The sequence below is a fragment of the Rhipicephalus microplus genome, chromosome 7, assembly GCF_043290135.1.
Source record: "Rhipicephalus microplus isolate Deutch F79 chromosome 7, USDA_Rmic, whole genome shotgun sequence".
Classification (NCBI taxonomy): domain Eukaryota; kingdom Metazoa; phylum Arthropoda; class Arachnida; order Ixodida; family Ixodidae; genus Rhipicephalus; species Rhipicephalus microplus.
Window position 1 is genome coordinate 16,171,500 of NC_134706.1, and position 21,440 is coordinate 16,192,939.

General features: G+C 42.7%; 1 protein-coding gene across 2 annotated transcripts in view; it reads right to left on the reverse strand.

Moving 5' to 3' along the window:
- Positions 1-799: 799 nt before the first annotated feature.
- LOC119179373 (uncharacterized) overlaps positions 800-21,440 on the reverse strand; it is a 44,888-nt gene continuing 24,247 nt past the window's right edge. For both annotated transcript variants that reach the window (XM_075868764.1, XM_075868762.1), the window contains exons 7-16: positions 18,901-19,262; positions 17,313-17,403; positions 14,688-14,787; positions 12,242-12,604; positions 10,048-10,736; positions 7,526-7,732; positions 5,192-5,255; positions 3,191-3,353; positions 1,873-1,993; positions 800-854 (exon numbers count right to left, since the gene is read on the reverse strand). In XM_075868764.1, coding sequence (XP_075724879.1) covers positions 1,885-1,993; positions 3,191-3,353; positions 5,192-5,255; positions 7,526-7,732; positions 10,048-10,736; positions 12,242-12,604; positions 14,688-14,787; positions 17,313-17,403; positions 18,901-19,262 — 2,148 coding nt within the window. In that variant the 3' untranslated portion in view covers positions 800-854; positions 1,873-1,884. The remainder of the gene's footprint in view (positions 855-1,872; positions 1,994-3,190; positions 3,354-5,191; positions 5,256-7,525; positions 7,733-10,047; positions 10,737-12,241; positions 12,605-14,687; positions 14,788-17,312; positions 17,404-18,900; positions 19,263-21,440) is intronic.

Sequence of the window (21,440 nt, forward strand, 5' to 3'; positions counted from 1 at the left end):
GCATCATTTGAGTAGAACTCTGCGCTTTCTGTCAGTTTTTTTCACGTTTTTAGTTCGCTGTTCCTTTAAGAACCTCATACAAACCGTTACGGAGAACTTTTCTGTTACCAAGCTACAACACTTTCTGTAAAATGGAGGCACCTAATGAAAAACCTACATCACTACATTCAACAAAAAGTCAAGCGCTATTTTACAATCGAAATACCAGTACATGCTAAAAAAGAAAATTTACTTAAATATTCCCTCTATCGTACAAAAGCCCAAAACAACCGTTTTTCATAAATGTGCACTAAGCACTTAAGGTTGGTACAAACTAGAATGAAAAATGTTGCCAGATAGTTCCACGTAACTTCGAAACGTTAAATTATATGAAACGAACTGAACATAAGTTTGTTCTGCTTTTTATGAAGAGACAGGTGTGTATTCCAGAATTAAAGTGCAGTGCTTGTGAAAGGAACCTCTTAGAAACGATAAAGTTGGCTTCGTTGCCGGAAAATTGTGTTACAATCCCAAGAATACATACATTGTACTGTTCAGCTATAACATGTAAACTGGGTATCAAAAAACGGACACTTCCTTGTATAATGTCTGTACGTTTAGACGGGGGCAATGTACAGGGTTGTATACATCTTACATGAATGCTACATAGGCATGTAGGGCTTTCACCTTAATAAGACAACCTAATATATCTCAGTGAGTTTTGTAGGATCCACTGTGCTTCCTAAAAGCGTGAGGAACTTCGTAAATGCGGAAGGAAGCATCAATTCTTGCCAGACAAGTAGTCAACATCCTGCCACTCTGAAAATGAACAGTTGGGCATTTATTTTTACTTGATTGATCACACTCGGGCTCACCTGGAAAAAAAAAAGAGGAAACGGTTGGAATTGGTAGGTCTGAACCAATAACAAAAGCAATCTTTTCCAAAATTACATATCACATCTAATTTTCATTAACAAAAGAGACACATGGAAAGAGGTTTTATTATATTGACAGCACAACGAAATTTTTAGAAATGGAAGAAACATGTATTCCTCAAATGCCTAAACAAGTGAACAAAAGCAACACTCACATGAAGAGATCGTAATGACAATTTTTGTGTGAATGCCATACAAGGGGCACTGAAGAGAGACAAAGTCCATCTAAAATGCGAGACTATCTTTTTTTCTGAGTGTGTGTCAACCAAATTTGCAACTGGACGAGCTGGTTCATATACAGAGTAAAAGTGGTATGCACGAAATAAAGAAAGAGGTATGTGCTCGCTTGCATTCGTCTTAGTGCGTCTCTGCTTGTTATTTTGTGGATGCCAGTTTTACCTTGAAGATATGAATGTTATGTTATGTGTGTACATTATATTGGCATTCAAATGTGCTTTGCTGCATTACTCTAGCTATTCGTACGATTCCACTGGTGGGCTCGCCTCTGTATAAAAGATATTCACGTGCTCGTTACACTAGATTGTGTACTGCAACCATTACTTTCCGGAGTGTGCGAAAGACCCCCACAACCTAAACAACATAATTCTCTTTAGCGTTTACTTAGGTGCAGGCCAAACTATGATAATGAAAATGAAATCTAATCTGTCACCCAATGTGAGTGTGCATTTTTCGAAGCTGCCGTTGAATTGTTCTAAACACCATCGCTTTGCCTGAAACTTTTTTTACTGTAGTGAGACATGGCCCCTAGCTGCGTAAAAACAAGGGCTTTAGCATTCTTTCAATGAAAATTTGTGACAATGGATCTTCTCACAGGTTGAGCATTTCATATTTGTTTCTAACGAGCGTGTTCGGTACACCTTTATTGATTTCAAGCTCTACATGTACAAGCATTATGCCACAGCAGATCAGCAAGTAACACCGATGAATATCAACTTACAACTGCAGTCCTTCATCGCAAGTGTTGCATCAGTCTCATTATCTTATTGCTCACGGACGTCCTTGACTTTCGCCCGTTGCTGCATTTGCTGCCTCTAAGCGGGTTGACAGTGAACATCTCCCTAGAAGGGAATTGAAATTGGGTTAGCTGGACGCCTACTTCGTAAATTCCCCAGTAAAACTGTAAAGTCACAATCAGGTCTCTTCCCGCTTTGAGTGTGTCGGAAGGATGCGTTAATTCTTGAGGAACTAAGGAGTACTCATAACTTGATTTATGCAGAGGCAATTATCGAGCAGCTCCACTGTATATTTTGCTTGATCCGCTTGAACAGTCACATAAAGTTTGACTAAGCGGCACAAAAATGCGTCAAGGAATACGTCACTTAAGGAAATAGATCAAGAAATAAGGCCTCTGCCTCATGTTCCTTATGTCCGTCCTTGTGAAGCGTATGCTGCATTCGTCTTGTGATAAAAAGTGATAAAGTGCCAAACCTTGGTTTGTTATCCGAACGCAGGAGCATATATGACAAATGCCCTTCCCAAAGAATTTCTTCTGCGTACAGGTCACATTGTTCTGCTCCTAAAGTTCTAACAATCTCCTAGAAAACTCTTTTACCTGCCTTACATTAAAAATGAAATCGTTGCTAGTTTTTGAGTTTGCACAAGTTACTTTTTTCCAGACAAGTTATTGTATACAAGTGTAATCTTGCAGAAGTGTTCTTCGGAATGCATGAGTGGGATAATTTATTTACTTGTTCAGTATTTACTGAAAAACATTTCCAGTGCTAAAAATTAAAAGGGACAACAAATATAACCACTTTATTTTTCTTTTGACCAGCTGAAAAACGAGAACATCCACTTGACTGATACCCAGTTGGGCTGCATCAAAATGCTGAAATGGCACAACTACATAATGCAAACTGATGTTCTATTCATGTGGTTATGCAAAAAAGTCAGCCAAAGCAAATATTGAAAGTGGGTACAATGGTAACAACTGCAAACATGGACTATTCTCGTCAAAGTTTGGGAAGCATTTATGCTAAATAAAAGTATATTATTAGCATTCCTTAGCTTCAACCACAAATATATTTGCTTAATACGTTAACCAACTTTGGTACTGAAATCAGAAACAATACTATCAGAACAAATTGACCCACATGACCACAAAAGTTTTTTATCCAGGACATTCAAATATGTCACTGTCTTCAATTAAAGGATTTGACACAATTTGTTTAAAGTACATTTGCCATGGTCGCTAATATGGCTGAAATGTTTGGCGTAGAATGCACCGATTGTCTTATAGACAGCACATTTCTCACCTCTGAAGAAATTCCAGCGTTGTGGCAACAGGGTCTGCATATGCCAAGTTGAAAACGTAGTAGCTCAGAAGCAAAAGGCAGGTTGCCTCCGAGAAGTCTACAGGTTCGGTAAAAAGAATCTCGCGTTCGCAGGCCACAAAACATTTCTTTTGGAAAATGCCTCCTGCGACAAGATTGCAAACAGAACAACCTATCGAAAATACTTCCTTATTCACAATCACTGCAAGGTGATGGCTAAAATATTTGAGGAAAAAGGGTGCCAATACATTCGCAGCACTCGATGGCACTACTTGGCTTCCCGGGAAGCCTGCTAGGGGAGCGGATGTTAAAGAACACACTTGGTTTAATATTTATGAGAGCCAACAGATGATGCCAAGGAAAGTATAGGGAATGTTATTAGAAGTAATTGTAATGTGGATGTGAAGAAAGAAAAGTGGAAGGAAAGATAACTTGCCTAAGGCAGGGTCCTAATCTGCACGATTCAGTCACTGAGAAGAAAAACTATTTAAAAACTGAAAGGTACTCATTGAAACAGTCCATAAGAACATAAATTTTACCCCTAACTTTTCCTTCACTTGACCAACAATGGCAACACTAACAGCTACTGTTGTCATTACACTAACTCGTATGAACCTCAGCTATTACTTACTGCAGTTAGTTTGTTGAGCCTCTTCAGAGATATAAAATGGGGTTAGTGAGATGTAAGCAAAGTACCGTAATTACTCGAATCTAACGCGCACCTTTTTTCCGGTTAAGCGAGTTCATAAATTGCATGCGCGTTAGAATCGAGTACGAACAAAAAAATTACGGTCAATCTATTGCCATCGCAAATCCAAAATGGCCGCCCCCTACGTGCGTCGGCACGGAGGAATTCCTTCCTCCGTGTGCGTCGGCATGGTGCGTCGGCTATTTCTGCCTATGTGTCTACCATGTGCGGCACTTCGTACGTGTGCTGAGGAGTTCGTCATCTAGTAGTGCATTAGCATCGACGACGTGGAAGGGCCGACTCCAAAAACTCGAGTGCACCACGATGCCGCTTTTAAAAGAAAAGTCATCGCGTGTACAGAAACGGACGGAAATCGGGCCGCATCGCGGTCCTTCTCGAAACGTGCGTGCGGGACCGGCGGAAACAAAAGCAGAAGATTGTCGACAGCAAAGCTTCACGCAAAGGTTTCAGTGAACCACAGCAGGGTCGGTTTCCGCAAATTGAAGAGCTGCTCCGCGAGTATGTGCTTGAGGAGCGAGCGGCACAGCGGCCCATGACGACAGAACTGCTCCAAGTGCGGGCTATGCAATTAGTCTTAGAAAAAAGTCTAATGCGGAGCCTGTTTAAAGTGAGCAGGTGCTGGCTAATTAACTATATGAAGAGGAAAGGCTCTTCCCTCCGAAGGGGAACATGCATATGCGAAAACTTTTGCGGAGAAGTACGACGAAAAGCTTTACAGTTTTCGGAGGTTCGTCCTAAACTTGCGGCGCAACAACGGCTACCTGCTTGGGCAAATCTGGAATGCCGATCAGACGCCTCTTTACTTCGACATGCCTGGCACCACAACTGTCGAGAAGAAGGGGGCGAAGCAAGTTCGCGTGCTGACATCGGTCCACGGTAAAACTACAGTGACGGCAATGCTCTGTTACACGTCAGATGGGCATAAGCTTCGCCCGTACCTCATATTTAAATGGAAGACAATCCCGAAAGGAATCGTTTTTTCGAGTGGTGTGATCGTGCGGGCCAGAAAAAAAAAATGGGTGCGCGTTGCAATCGATGTCTCACGTTTTTTTTTTTCGCGGTGGAAATCGGGTGCGCGTTACAATCGAGGGCGCGGTAGAATCGAGTAAATACGGTATATGATATCTTTTACTACCAACTGCACTCGTTTCCCCGTCACCCCACTTCAAAAACCTAGCACATGACGTGCCTTGAAGCTCAAGATGATGATAGCTGGGCTACGTAATCATTCAGGAGTAAATAACAATGCAAATGAAAGCTCTGAGGAAACATACCAAGTGCAACAATAGTTGGGGTGCATGGAAGCTCATGGAGCATTTCTGCAATGTCCTTTTCTTCCTAGAAGATTAGAAAAAAAAGAAAAAGAATTTGGGTCATCAGTACTTAAACATTTCTCTAAAGAAGCATTTGAATACCGCAAACATTACACTTGAACTTTTATTTTTATTTACAGGTGTTCTAATGTGAGAGCACTAAAGAGCTCTTTTCCTAAAAAAAGTCACAGCTTTGCCACAAAGGTGAAGCAATGAATGCGATAGCAACAAATCAGAAGGTCACACACAGAATGGCAAACAGATAGAAACTTGCCCCACGTTTCTCACGCATAAATGACGCACAAAACGTACTCACAGGTACAGATGAATGCAAAGAAGCGTCTCAGTTGTTACTTTGCTTCGTATGAAAACCGTGCTTTCTTCACAAACGGAGACTGTGCAATGATTGCAGTGACCTTTGTGCGCCCGGTAATTACAACAGAATCGTTCTGGTGAAAGCCCAAGGCCAGCCAAGAAATACGATTGCAATAAAATTCAAGTGCCAGCATTGTCCTTGAGCGAACATTTGATACATGCAAATAAAGAAATGGTAGAAATTTTCGGCACGAGTGGGAATTAGACCCAGGACTTCTGCCAAGCAAGCAGGTTTTTCATAATGAAGCCATGCCTGTACCTAAAACAGTTTTGAAACGTAAGCCCAGGAATGTCATGCAGTGTGAGTGTCTTTAATGCTTGTATTTTGCGTGGGAGATGCACTGATGCACTCAATCTCACCAGGCATCAGAAACAACCGCAGTTGGTTTGAAGTCCCATCTATTGCAAAACACCAAGATATAATTAATCGCAAAGCGATAGTGCGGGTGGGCACACTGCTTGACGGAGGCATACTTTACCAATTTGTAAATGAAACATCTATGGAGTAGCAGGCACTTTGCAACTGTACCTGCAGTACGCAAGTTAAGGTCAGCTTGACACTGCCAGCTTTATGTGCACAGGCCTTCATTTTCTCGTGGCACAGTTGTGTTCGTCGAAAAGCAATGCTGGGCTAGTGACTGAGAAGGCGATAAGACCGGGGCCCAGTTACACTATCCCTTTCCGCTTTTGACAGCGTAGCTCAAACATGCTTCAAGTTTTTGAGATCGAAACTGTAACAGTGTAATTTTGCATGCTGATTTTGGGCCTGCAACTGATTCTTGAGAAACGAGTATTTTTGAAGGATTTAAAAATTTATATTTTCTATGCGAGCTACTTAGTGAGCGCCTTCAAAAATACTGGAAAGCAAAAAGAATAACAGCTTATCGAAATGATCTCGTATCATCAGATTGCAATGTCGCAAGAACGAATGTTAGAGGTCGACTTGAGGTAAAAATATATAAATTTCCTCCGTTTCACTGTAACCTTCACGACCAAGGTGGGACCCGTGACCTTTGGGTAAGTAGCCAAGCACTGTGCTCACTGCAATGACAACGCTTTGTTTAAACCTTTTACAGCAGAGCTGTTATGGTAAAGGTTTGCAGTAAGTCATAATAGAAAATGACCATCATGAAACAGTGCGCCCCCGGTTACCAAACCCGCACTTAGTAGTTAACGAGAGAAGCTGAAATGTGTTGCCGCTAATTGGTGTTTGCCGCTCAAGTGTTTCCAGAACTTTTTTTTTTGAGCATCAGTGTACTGAGGTAATGAATGTGCCCAATTTACATAGCGCATACGTGCTATACGAGACAGCATGCATAGCTATATATATTGTATAGTATTCACTCAAACCTCAATGTAACAAATACAGGTATAACGAAATATCGGTTATAACAAACTTATTTTCTTGTAAGGTGCAGCTTTGTTATAACATTGTTTGAGTGCAGTATATTAAAGTGTGGGAGAATGATAAGTGAGAAGGTGAAAGCTAACAGCCAAGCCAAGACCAATTAGGTTCTCAGCAGCTCTGCTTGATTGATATATGGGGTTTAACGTCCCAAAACCACCATATGATCATGAGAGATGTCGTAGTGGAGGGCTCCAGAAATTTCGACCACCTGGGGTTTTTTAACGTGCACCCAAATCTGAGCACACGGGCCTACAACATTTCCGCCTCCATCGGAAATGCAGCCGCCGCAGCCGGGATTAGATCCCGCGACCTGCGGGTCAGCAGCCGAGTACCTTAGCCACTAGACCACCGCGGCGGGGCCTCAGCAGCTCTGCTGTGACCCAGCTTTGTGCGTTTTAGAACTTGCAGCAATTTTTCTTTGCAAGAGCCAGAGCAATTATAAAAGGCATGTGCTACATGCTTTGTGAAAGTTAATGACAACACCTAAAACCACAACGTGTAATGCAACTCACTTCCAGGACCTGGAATAGATGCCTTTCATCTTCTTTGAAATATGTGCACAGAAGGGGCGGCACAGCTTCCTCTGCTGATTTCATGTTGCCTTTTTTTGCTGCCTCACGCATGATCATCAACGTGTACATGACTTCTTTCTTGGGGACTGACTCCAAGTACTGGATGAGTGGTGGTGCATATGTTGACACTTTTTGATCAAATATTGCCTGAAACATCATGTGCACTGATTAATGATTGTATGCAGGCAAGTCACAGTATCCTCGAGTAGCTTTAGCATGCATTAAGCATAGAACGCGTACAAGATAAAATGAAACTGAGAATCTGGGAAAATCCACAATGAAGAGGCAAAGATTTAACAAACTGAACATGATATAAAATTGAACACGATATAAGTGGCAGCCACAAATAAGGAAAGGTTCAATATCTGGTTTACTAAAGAATGTACTGCTCGTAGGTATTCAAAGAGTGGAGGGATGTCGAGATTTTTAACGCTTACATTTCAAAGCACCTACTTCACTTTTGTTCGGGAAATGCAAAACACTTGACTTTGCTTAGAGTTGTCATGCGATTTGGCTTTGTGCTGTTCATAGCCAGCAAACCTGTCAGTTCAACTCGTAATAGTACTTGACGAGCATGATCTGAAGTCATCTGTGGATATTTTCTTTCAAACAAATCCTGCAGCACATTTCTCCAAACGCTTCCTGAATCGACTGCCTGAAAAAATTTTTGAAACCGTCAAGTATGAGCACAGTTACAGGGACTTGTTGCATGTGTGAAGAAGAAGATGTGCCTGCAGCGAGCAGCATCGCCAACGCCTAGCTCTCTCGGCTCGTGCTTCGGTTCGTTGCTGTGCCGATCGCTGGACGGTTCTTGACGCTGTCTCGTCGCTGTCTTTAACGGCTTATAAACCTCCTCACATTTGGTGGAGGTGCGGGGTTTATAAACCTCCTCACACATGCTTTAAATGCCTTTTTTTATCCTTTTGTGCAAGCAAGCACGCTGAAAGCTACACAAGAGGGGCGTATAACAAGGGGCCAAGAAGCTACGATAATTCGTCAGCACGCGTAATGACCTTGAGAACTTTCTTTTCTTCAAGCATGTGGCTTACTTTCAGCGTCGTTTCAAGCGAGCATGCGGGCATCGTTGCAGTCTCCTAAAACAAGACTGGCAACTATGCAGCTATTGATGTTCAAGTCAGCCAATGGCCATAAATGCTGAGTTCATAGCACAATCATTTAGGCTTACAGCATCACTTGTCGAGAGAAGAGGGAGTCAATTTATAGCTGACTTTGAAAATTATTTGGAAGTTCTGGTCGCATGCAGTGCTGTAATTTTTGGCTCTAATGTGCTGAGAAGCTTCTACTATTAATCGGAAGTGTTTTTGACAATGCTAAAAAGGTGTTGCAGGGGTCCTGAAAAAGCCTCTAGGGGTCAGTTTACCTTGTAACGAAACTTTTCATTTACTATTCACTGCATAAACTTTGCACATGTGAAGGTGAAATTAGGAGTGTTTTTTGTGCCTGCTTTAGATGCAACGACCATTTTTTGAGCAGTTGCGAAAGCTACAGCGAAAGCTAGAAGAGCAGCTTTTCAGAGGCTTTTCTTAACACTCTCTCGGTAACAGCTACAAGCACACTGCTGGGTACCCACTACGCCATAAATAATTATAATTTTCGTGTAGTAGGCCGGCATTCACTATGCTATGCTTCATCATTCTTTGGAGAGACATGGTATCTGGTACACACTTGTTAGGGATTTTGTGCATTTTTTATGCAGTGGCTGACGTCGATGAAGAACTATGCCTGTAGTGGGTATGCGCAATAGTTAATAGGTTATAAAGAACAAGGTTTCTAATGGGTTGGAGCATTCGACCCACATGTTAGGCAATTCACATTGTGCGATGCCTGGCTGCTTCCTTGATGTTCTAAAATGCTTCATTACTCATATTAACGCGATTGCTTTCTCAATATCAGGCCTGCCAAAGGCAAGTTTAGAAACGAATTCCAAGCACTGCTCTGGCTCAGTGGCAGAATACTGGGCTGGCATTGCAGTGGACCCGGGTTCGAATTTCATTGTGTCATTGGTGTTTTGTATTCACAGTTTTTTTTTTTTATTTCGATACTGGTTACGAACACCGGCGGCGGCAAACAACCACGGCGCGGGGTGTGACCCGTGTTTTAATCTCATAACAGCTTTCGCTGTAAAACGTGTGTGCGGTAGAAAACTTTGGTGTCCCATACTGGGATGAGTCATGGAGACCTGTCAGTAAGACAGGCAGATTGAAGCTTACTATTACTGCAAGTACAGGAAGTACACAAGCATAGTCCAAGAGAGCCAGCAAAAAAGAAAACATCTTGTGAGGCAACCTTAACAAGTCGAAAACACAAGACATGGCGGAGTAAGTTGGAGAAAAACCAAGAAGAGACTCTTGCTTTGCAGTGGACTTGAGCAGGCAAGGGAAGTTGAGGAGCACGAAATTCGGACTTGACAGAAAGATTACAAGTAAAGAAGCTAAGTGCACCTTTACATTCTTGGCAAGGAGCTCGTTCCCGTGCCTGTAGAAGAATGGTCTGTGAAAAAGCATCGGCCATTGATCCTTCACCACAGAAATTCCGGGAGCAGGATCGGCGTTTACGAAACTCCTCAGTTCCGGATATGTTTCCTCCATGTAGTCAACACAAAGTAGCATGTCGATCTCTTCCAGGCTTTTCTTCCCCTCTTGCTTTAGAAATTGAATCCTGTCTTCAATGTCCTCCGGTGGCTCCGAGTTCCTCACAGGCTGCCAGTTAACACAGCCAAATGTATTCTTCACTGTTTTTCTACTGCCTCTCTGCGCAACTGGAGCGACGGCACCTTTTTCTTTTCTACGGATGTTTTCAGCCCGGCATTCCAGTTGGTGGAAAAAAGAGTCGTATCCCCTTCCAAGCACACTGCCGTCCAAACCGCGGTCTTCAAGGGCGTCGGGAAAGGCCCGCACCACTGTGGTGGCTGCCCCTCGAAGCAAGTCCCGCCTGGGCCTGGCGCACATTGTGGTCAGTTTCTCAATGACACATCGTACCAAAGCTCTTCTTTCTCTATGTGGAAGTGGCCTCTCGACCTTAAGAGAGCTTCTAATATGCTCGGGCAAGTATTCAAGGTAAAACGAAACATTCCCGTATTGTCCTTCACTTTCATGCAAATGCATTGATCCACTGAATCCCGGTGAAGTGTCTGAAAGAAGAGTAGAAAGCAGCCTGTAAAGTACAAAGCTAGATGTGGAGACCTTGATTTCATGTTGTGAACAATAGAGAACCTAAACACAGCTACTTTTGCTCACAGGACAAATAAAATTATCAAGTCCTCAATTAGGAGAAGTCATATATATCAATATCACATCAGCTCCATTCATCCCTTTATACTTTATATGTCCACACTTTATAATTATGTCACTTACATAATCATCACTTTATACTAGGTAGCAAAAGCATGTGACAGTCAATAAAGATTGCAAATTCTGGGCTACCTTATTTTTCTTCAATGAAAGTTAATGTATTTACATGGGTGTAATTTTGAGTAGCATGTTAACCCTTTGAAGGTTTTTGCTGTACATTTACGTCATTGCCAGTATGTTTAAAACGCATGCCTTTTTCGACTAATTCTCTTGCTTGTGATGTGCTGCAATGCTTATCGTGGAATGTTTTTTTTTCAAGTGACAATACTTCTCCATTCTTTCTTTAAGCATTATCCCACATAGCAATGAACCAATTAATAACGAATTATGTCAGCATGCCAGCTGTTGCTGAAAGCTCATCTTTAACAGCTTCCCCCGTACCTAAATTTTGTAACTCTGCGTGTGCATTGCATTGGGCTAAAATGAAGCCACCGAGCAATGGATCTGGACGAAATCATGGTCACTAATTGATGAAAACAGTGATGTGGACAGCTGTTGACAGCGGTTGCTGCGAAAGCTGTTTACACTTTTTTGTGGTGCACAATTGCAGTGCTCAGTCCGTTTCAAAGATCGTTTAGATAAACAAGTTGGGGCCAAAGACTACCGAGGTAACAAAAGGTTGACTGATTGGATAAACATTAATGAGTAAGAAGTTTAACAAGTGAAATAAATAATGTTTATTGCCACAAAACAATGCATATGCTGGTCATGACCAGGAAATGCTTCTAAATTAACAGGGGTTGAATTAACAAGCTTTTACTGTAACAAGCTAATGAAACGGGAAAAAGGGCACCAAGGCCATCTAATCTTAGTCACACTACATGACATCTATGCTTGGCGACAACTTAGCTTGACATTGGAGCGAAAGCTACGGAGGCGGGGCTTCCACACATTTATCTTGCTCTGCAAGTAGTTTGGCTCATTCACATTATTAACACATTCAGGGTATGATACACAAAAAAATGTGAATGGGAGAGCTATTTCAATGACTCAGAGCACATTTTACGGCCACATTAGAGGTAAACTTTTCTTGGGGAACTGCACAGTGTGTTTGCGACACTGCACTGACCCACTACACCATGGACGCCATGTTTACTTTATGAAACGGGTATGCTGAAATAGCAGTGCCGTCTAAGAAATGAAAAGAAATGTAAGGTATTCTTGCGAAGGAAACAGCTAAATTTTACCTACGACATTACACGACTGTCTAATGTCGTATTATAAGTCGACATTACACGACAGGCAGTCATTTATTCTTTTACTGGATTCCAACGCCTGTGCTCACCTGGTGAGAGTCTTCCCAGAGCGATGGTATCGGCACGGCATTTTAGTTGCTGAAAAAAGGAGTTGTGTCCTTTTCCAAGCATTTCACCATCCAGGTCACGGTCCTTGAGGGCCTCGGGAAAGGCGTCTACAATCGTTATGGCTACCTCTCGAATCAAGTCTCGGCTTGGATAGGGGTACACTTCTGTCAGCTGCTCGACTACGCATCGTACCAGAGCCCTTCTTTCAGCAGAGGGAAGTGGCCTTTGGGCCTTGAGAGCCTTTCGAATATACTTTGGCAAGCCTTCAAACTGAAACGAAAAATTCTCATTTTGTTTTTCACTTTCAGAGGAGTCCGTTGAACTGCTGCGCCCTCGTAAAGTGCCTGGAAGAATGGAAAAGGAGACAGCCTATAAAGCATAAAGCTTGATACAGTGACCTCGTTTTCATGAGAACACGAAGGGACACTGATGCCATGGCCTGTACACACTGCATGTTCAATTAGTGGGTTTTCCTCGCAAGCATGTGTTGCCACAGCACAACAATATCAAAAGAAAGTGTATGGTACTGTCTAGCACAATATAAAAGTAATTGTAAATGAGAAGAACAAAACAGCAAGGCTTTAAGTGGAGTCATTTCCCATTCCTGCAATAGAACACTCAAACGCAACTACAGGAAGCTGTCCCTGATAAACACTATAGACAGATACAACTTGAGAATCCTGCCCCGCCTAGACAACTGAAGCATTGCAGCTGACTGCCTCAGCAATCAGCAAAGTCGTCCTGTTCGTGAATGTCGTAATGTTCTTCGAAGATGGGTCACCAGCAGTTTGGCTCACGTATCTTGTCCAGAGAGCGGGCCCACTGATACAGGTTCGTGTGCATCCACCTTTGACGAGCAAATGCAGTGGACTTCTTGGGACAAGATTCTCAAGTTTTTGGTCTTCTCCTGTCAATCCGCCTTCTGAACGTCAGGTCTTGCCCTTGTAGCTACTTTTGGTCAAGAGTACCCTGCAGCAGCTTCTAGTCTGGTGTTCTGCACAGGGTCCCAGACAAACATTTTGCCATCGACTTTTAGCTCGTCAAACACGAGGGACACCTTCGCTCCATGTGCTTTCTCGTCTGCGGCAGAGTGCCACAACTGCGCATATCTCTCACTATTTTCGAACAATCCTCCAAAATCGATATTTTTGTGCCTTTTAATTTGGTACAGCAAGAGAGAATTTTAGACTTCTCAGAGAAATTGAAAAGTTGTAGAACAATTGATCGTGGGCGTTTGCTACGAGGATTGCCTACTCTGTGGATGCTTTCAACAGATTTTACGACAGTACCAAGTATATTAGTAAAAATAGTTCGTTGAACCTTTTCTTTCAGTGATTTTGAATCTTCATCAGGCTCTTCAGTCACCCCAAATATTACGAGATTGTTACGACGACTTTTGTTTTCCAGATCGTCAACCTTAGCTGTCAGTTCTAGTATTTGCTGAGTCATTCCTAGGCAGTTTTTTTCGTACTCTGCTAGTTTTTCCTTACATTGCTTTAGCTGACCAATTTAATTTTCCATGGCAGTAATTTTTTCCTCGATATGCACATATATAAAGACTGAGAGCTTGGTTTTCTAGGAGCTGCTGCTGCAGGATTTTGTAGCAAAACACAATCTTAGAAAAAATAAAAAGAGAGAAAGAAACAGAGAAAGAAAGGCGGGAGGGGAGGTCGGCACTTGCTCGGCTATCGGCGCCTATTTCAAATCTCAAGAAAAGGGCAAGGCAAACTTGCACTGAATTTTACAGTAGGCCAATAACGTAGTAACACACAGTGTCACATTCTTTTTTTTTTTGCTCATCGCTACAAAAGCTGCATAAATTGAATTGAACTGAGTTTTATTTCTCCTGTTTACAACAAAAAGGAAGCAGACGCTAAAGGTCGTGTGACCTGACAAAGGCTTACGCTCCCGTAACAGCACGGTAACAGGCCGTATATATACGTAGCACACAAATCAATACAAAAATGTAATCTACGTACAAAATCAACGGAAGTACTCACCACAAAACAAAAGACATATACTATACACACAAAAAAAGATGAGAAATGCGACTGCCAATGAACGAATTTGCAAGTTTTACTGAAAATTTGTTTTTACTGATGCATGCAGGTGCTATTCAATGCATATTAAAATAGTGCTCTGATCTTGCTTTACTGACACATGGTGCTAGAGGCTAGAAGTTAGTGCAAAAGATGACAGCATATACCATTTTGCAATTCCCATCATCAGTGGGTCATTTGAAACAAACTATGTCACCTGCCGAGTTAAACTTATATACACACACACACGCACTGCAATAACGAACTAATACGAATGAGTGCACCCACTGAATAGATATTTTTAGACTTTCTGGAAATACTGTAAGGCAAAATCAATACGCCCCATGTCTCGAAAACCACTGAGAGGATTGAGAATGCAGGAGAGCACCTGGCAGAACAGTGGCCCGTGAAGCTCTGTCCTTAAGGGGGAGACCATTCCTGTTTCCCTCAGAATTTTTTTCCAGCTCCCCGCAGTTCTTCAGAACTACCTGTTTTCCGAATACCATAAAATGAAAAAGTGGAAGTTTAGTCTCGTTTTTTTTTGTTATACACTATATTAGCTCCCATTACTAAACAAAGCAGTAACAATAGCCAAACGCATGCACTATGCAGCACTGCCGCTACGTACAGTCTGAATCACACTTGTGTACAGCGCCGTTTGGCCGCCGCATTTTGCGAACGTATGCAGGCCCCAATGCTGTAATCGTATCAAACATGGTCATACTGGGTCCTCGTGCTATTATGCAAGCATGAACAGAATCTTGCAGCTAACACAGGGTGGCAGCTGCAGATGGCACTAGCATCAACAGCCACGCATTCGACCGCTGTAGACAAGTGCGATTCAAGTTGTGATAGCTAGTTTGGGACTTTGAAAATGTCTTTGAAAATGTGAAAAAGAGGGATGAAATGCTAGTCATGTCTTCCGAGTGTCTAGCTGTTTCAATTTTTGCAACAATCAAAGAACTATACGCTAGTAACAAGTTAATGCACTAGTGCATTAACTTGCGTTTTTGACGTGTGTAAGGTCATACAAAACCTTATGACATATGAAGAATCCACCATGATGCCACAAAGGCAACTGTCAAATTTCATACCGCAATTTCTTGAATGGTGGTTGTCAAACAGTCTGAATGCGACACGAGACGCAAGGCACAAAGCTATGATTTTAAAAAACTGTTGAGAAAGTACTGTGAACGACAAGCAACTGAAGATTTCTAGCTGTTCCGCAAGATGCTGCGCAGCCCTGCCTGTTTGAGGCGTCCTCGTTTGTTTATGAAAGTACCGTATAATTACAGCAGACTCTTGGTAAATAGAAATCTACTACCTAAACGAAACAATTGCCTGTGCCACATTTGGTTTCTGGCTTGTGTTAAACACCCATGTTCATCTTTCATAAACGGAACTCCTGTTAAAAACATGTTTTCCCGGTACCTTCGAGTTCTGTTTACTGAGAGTACTGTAATTTAAAACAATTTCTGGGGTATTTTGACAATATTAGAAGGAAAGCTAGACCACCTGGGGTTTTTTTAACATGCACTAAATGAATGTACATGAACCTTCATCATTTCAATTTCATCCAAATGTGACTTCTGCAACCAGGATTTGATCCCGCAATGCTCGGGTGTAAAAACTCGCATCACAACAACCACCAGACCACCGTGCTGGCAAGGCACCATGAAGTGTTGCACAGAAACTTCTGCTTGAAGTTGTGGATACAGACAGCCAGCCAGTGTGTCAGGACTGAAGTTCAATGCTGTTTACACTAGTTCCTCATGAATGCAACAGACTTTAAACAAAAACACCTGTTGGTTGTCAGGACAAATAATTAAAAGAAAACCATAGACAAGAAAGAAAGCTGTATTTAACCCCCCCCCCCCCTCCTGGCCTTCCTTCATATACTAGATCTGAAGTAATAAGGAGCTTGGTAAATAGGGTCTTTTAGTTGGAAGTTATCTTCACAGAGGAGTGAGCCTTATGACTTGTTAATGGTCCAATAAAGACACTTTCTCTGTACCTGAAAAAAAAAAATACTTCCACTGACTTAATGTAGGTTTCCTCTGTATTTGTATAAAACGGCCAGCATTGTAAATTATCAGGTCAGTTTAATGCACAAACACTGCATAAATTTTATACTGTAAAGGCAGTCATATGTAGCATTCTTACACCATGCACAGATGTGGCACCACAATGCTATTTTACCTAGCAACATTACAAGTAAAAGCCATAAGCTGAAGGCAGAAAAGAAAGCTTTCTTTTGTACTTTGCAAAACTTTTTCTTTATGTATACCAAACGAATATTCTTCTTAGCTAACGTTTGTTTCCACTTGGTGTGGTACTCTTTAGAAACAAAAATGACGTCACTTCATTCGGTAAGTCTTAAAAAATTGAAGCTAGTTTGATGGCATGTTTTCCAGGCTCAGAAGAATGCAACCTTTTATTATAAAAAAAGAACTACGTTACATTACAAGCGAAAGCTGTACAAACTGTGGAGCACTGGTTCAGCCAAGTTTCCCCTGTGTTTATTCACTATATTCTGTTTTCATGTGATTCTGAAATTTGATATCCTTTTCTCTCTCGTAATCTCCTTTCTAGTGTTTTTGTATATTTGTTACTTTGAGCGTCCTGTGTCTAGCTCTCGGCACTGGCATTTTCCTTTTGCTTCTTTCTTCTACGCTTCTCGCTTCCGTAAATCTGTGCCCGATTTCCGATATTGGCACTCAATGTCACTTTGCTGGCTCGGAGAAACCTACGGCGCCACTGGAGTTTAAGAAAGCGTGCCTGCAGTCCTAACATGCAGCCTGTTCGCTCATGAGTGTCAGACCTGGGACTGCATTATGCCAATGCAAGATACGCAACGAGAAAAGGGTAGTTCTTGAAACTACTTCGAAGTTAACATAATTCGGGATGTAAAGGGTCTTTTGAAGTTCACCCAGAAATATAGATCTATTCTAAAGGTTAACACAACTATTGTATTATTTGAATTTACTGCAAAAAAAAAAAAAAAACTACTTACCTTTATTGTCTTTGCCTCGCCATTAGACACAAGTGGATTTTTATGAAACGCACTGCGCACCGCTTCTGTGGTTGGTTTACTTTCTGAAGGCCTGCAGGAATAGACACACACCAATAACGTAGCTCACCAAGTGCGAATTTTTCGCCCTGATGCTATGCATAAACTATGAAAAATGCTGTGGTGAAAATTCATGCAAATTTCAACTCGCAGTAATCTGCTAAAGGGACTCAGTGAAAGCCCTATATAATAAACTTCAATGCCACGAAATTCTCGATATAGTGAACTAGTTGACTTCCCGGAACTTGACGTCCAGGAAACACCGTTTTTTATCAGTCTAATGAGGCATGCTTATTAGAGATTCCAATACACTAACGTTTCTGCGCCACCTCAAAGCAACACAAGGCAATAAACTGAAACTTCTGCTGGTGCCTGTGGTCATAAGATGGCTTGCTGGTTAATTAACGAGGACTAACAGACAGTAATGTCAGGGAGAGCAGAGGTATATTATTTGCACTAACTGCAATATAAATTTGGAGAAAGTTAAGTGGACAAAAAGATAACTTGATGCTGGCTGAGGTTGAATCTGCCCCCTTCGACACACATTCAATGCACTACCAACTGAGCTACAGCAATGATCTTGCCATAAGAAAGGGCCGTGCAGCACACGAATACAAAGTATCACATGCGGGAGCAAGGAGGGGGAGTCGATTTGGGGGGTGTCGGTACAATAGAAAAAAAAGAGAACGCTACAACAAAAAGGCGCCGTATACCAGTTCGCGAGACTGTGGCGGATAAAAGTGGAGTGTGTGTTTACCCCCCTGTGCAGGATAAAAAAGAAAGATCCCAATTCTGACTACTAAACTCGGGCATGTGTTTATTAAGTGAGTGCATTTATATGTGAGTAAATGCACCATAAGATATGAAGGCAATTGAAAGCCACACACTGACCACGAATAAACTCAAATGAAAGCAGAACGTTCCGGCCCCCGTACCGGCCCCTGTACCAGACCGCTAATCTAGTCATTTTTCATTTGTGAACAAGGCTCCCGTACGGGGAGCCAAAACGTCGTGCCTTTATTTGCTTATATTTGTAATCAGTGTGTTGTTTTAATCGTCTTCATGTCTGTTCCTGAACAAACGGGTTTCCGTCGAACTACCGATTTCTGCCAGCATAAGATACCTTATATATCGTATTACCCCTGTATAGAACTGTTTTGTAATGCATTCCAAGTTTGACACATCTGGGTTTGACTGAAGCACCTGAAGGTAATGATTGAAAACCAGTCCCCTTAATGAGATTATGCCAATGTAACCATAGTTGAATACAACTTTGTAAGGCAAAAGAGGTCCTGCACATACGACTGAAGTGCAGCAGGCAATTTCCTCTGCAGCTAAAGAAATTGTCTGGGTCCAGTCCTCGATGGTGTTCTTGAGCCAGAGTCGCCGACCGTCTGTCTAAACACATGAGTTTAGAATGAGCACTTTTTGGTGCACGTGAAAATACCGCTGCCTTCTAAAGCTTTACCTGACTGTAGTTAGAGTAACTATGCTATTGTCACGTGACAATAAGAATTTTTTTTAACAGTACCCGATTTCCTCTGTTGGTTCATCACAGCTTTCACTTTCATCCAGAGAAGCCTGACTTTCTTGCTGTGCCATCAGTGCCTCTGACGCTTTTTCGTCAGTACAGCTTCGAAGCAGGCTGGACACGGTCTCGTCCTCCAGCAAGCCGTCGGAATGGTTCGGACAATCCATCGATTCCTCATCGTCCTCAGATTCCAGACATTCCACTGAGTCGGACACAGGGCACATGGAGTCCAAGGGCAAGGTGTCGGCTATATAGGTCTCAGCACCATGAGCAGATGCATTTGTGAACTCGCCGAGATGTTCCTCGTGAACTGACTTGTCCTCGCAACCAGGTGAATAGGCCGATGAACTCAATTGTGTCTTCTGGCTCGCAAGCAGTGAAAAGCAAAAAAAAGTCACATAAATGTAATATAGTACATACTAAATCCTGCAGGTGTAAACTGGTAAGAGGAGTCTACTACTTTACACTTGTGATTTTTGTGCCAGTCTTCAAGAGTAACTTCAGTCAGGCACAACTTAAAGGGACCGACAACCAATTTTTAAGGTGCCATTTTTTTTAGCAGAACACAAATGCGATCACAAACACAAATGCGAAGTCAACGCAACCATGGGGGACCATCAATGTATCTGTAGATAATGAAATAACTCAGTGCAAAAAAGACAGAAAACAGAAAAAAAAGGAGACAGAACAGAACACTGAGCAAAACTTCTAGGGGCAGCCACTTCTTCCGGAGATAAAAAGACTGGGTGCGTGCTCGGCACACAGAGACGGTGATGAAGATCAGGGTGACTCAGAGAAGGCGATAAGGATGAAAGAAACAACTAAAAGGGCCCTCTCTACTAAAAATTAAGCTTTCTGAAGTTAAAGCTTGGGCGGCTTTGTTCACACACATAGTGAAATCCTACTACTGGTGCCGAGCACGCACCCCCCGTCTTTTTCTCTCGGGAAGGAGTGGCTGCCCCAAGAAGTTTTGGTCAGCACTCTGTTCTGTCTCCTGCTTTTCTTTCCTGTCATTTTGCGCTGAGTTATTTAACTATGTATGGGAACCAACTCGTCCAAGCTTTAACCTCATCTGTATGTACAGTAAAAGCTCGTTAATTCGGTTTTCACGGCACCAAAAAAACTGTCCGAATTAACCGAATGCCGAATTAACGAATGAACAGGGAAAACAACATTTAAAATCAAGCTGCAGAAGCATACCTTTATTTGAAGTATTTTGTAATTGTCGTCTGCGTTTTCGCACAGATTCCGGCTGACATCACAATTTTTCTTAACTGTTCCAAATGGCCAACAGCACGCAAGCTTTCGGGAGTGTTCAGGCAAGCGTCCTCTAATATTAACAGCGCCTCTGAGACTTCCCGTGAGGTGCGATGAGGTCGCGGCTGTATCTCCTCGCATGATTCTTCGTCGGAATCGTGGTCTTCATAGGCGCCCGTGACATCATTAATAATCTCTTGATCGGTCAGGAGACCACTCGTGGCGACACCATGATCAATCGCGATGTAGTCCTGAAGGGTCACATATGTGGGAAGGACAGCATCGAAAGTCGGTCAGTCATCGTCGGTGGACTCGGCTGACACCTCCTCGATGCCATTGTCAGCTACTGCTGCATGCTCGGGCCTCACAAAACCACTGTGCCGAAAACAGTTGGCGATGACTTGCGGCGGAGTGTTTTTCCACACGAGGGCGATGATGTGCACTGCGCCAAGTAAGTCCACTCGATACAGCTTTCCAGCTTCTGAGCATAGGATCATTCACTCTAGCAGGTGCTTGCGGTACTTCGACTTCACGTAGTGAATGATACCCTGGTCCATCGGCTGAAGAGCACACGTAGTGTTGGGCGACAAAAAAACTACTTTGATGCTCTTCAGTTCGACTGTACAGTTATGGGCACTGCAGTTGTCAAAAACCATAATTATCTTGCGGTCCTTCGACGTGAAGTGCCGGTCCAACTGCTGCAGGCAGCCGCGAAAAATGTCCGATGTCATCCATGCCTTCCTGCTCGCTGTGTACGCGACAGGAAGGATTTGACGTTTTTAAAACAACGTGGCTTAAGCCCCTTCCCGACGACAAGTAGTGGCAAGAGCTCCGTGCCAGTTATATTGGCAGCAAGAAGCACAGTTATCCTTTGCTTGCACTTCTTGCCACCAATGCACGCGTCCCCTTTGAAAGTCACCGTCTTGTCGGGCAGAGCTCTGAAAGATAGAGCAGTTTCATCTGCATTGAACACGTCACGTGATTTATATGCGGCGATGTGCTCCAGCAGCTTCACATTTCTCCACTCGGTGATCACGCTTTCGTCAACAGTGGCCTTTTCGCCGCACACACTCCTGAAGACAAGTTCGTGAAAGTTCTCTCGAAACCTCGCAAACCACCCTTCTGACGCTTTGAACGATTCAATGTTCATCATTTCAGCGTACTTCTCACCTTGCGCCATGATGAGAGGTCCGCTCAAAGGCAGATGCGCGTTGCGATAGTCAGTGATCCACCGGAGCAAAGCTTCTTCGAGCTGGGGATGAGATGCAGTTCACAATCGCTTT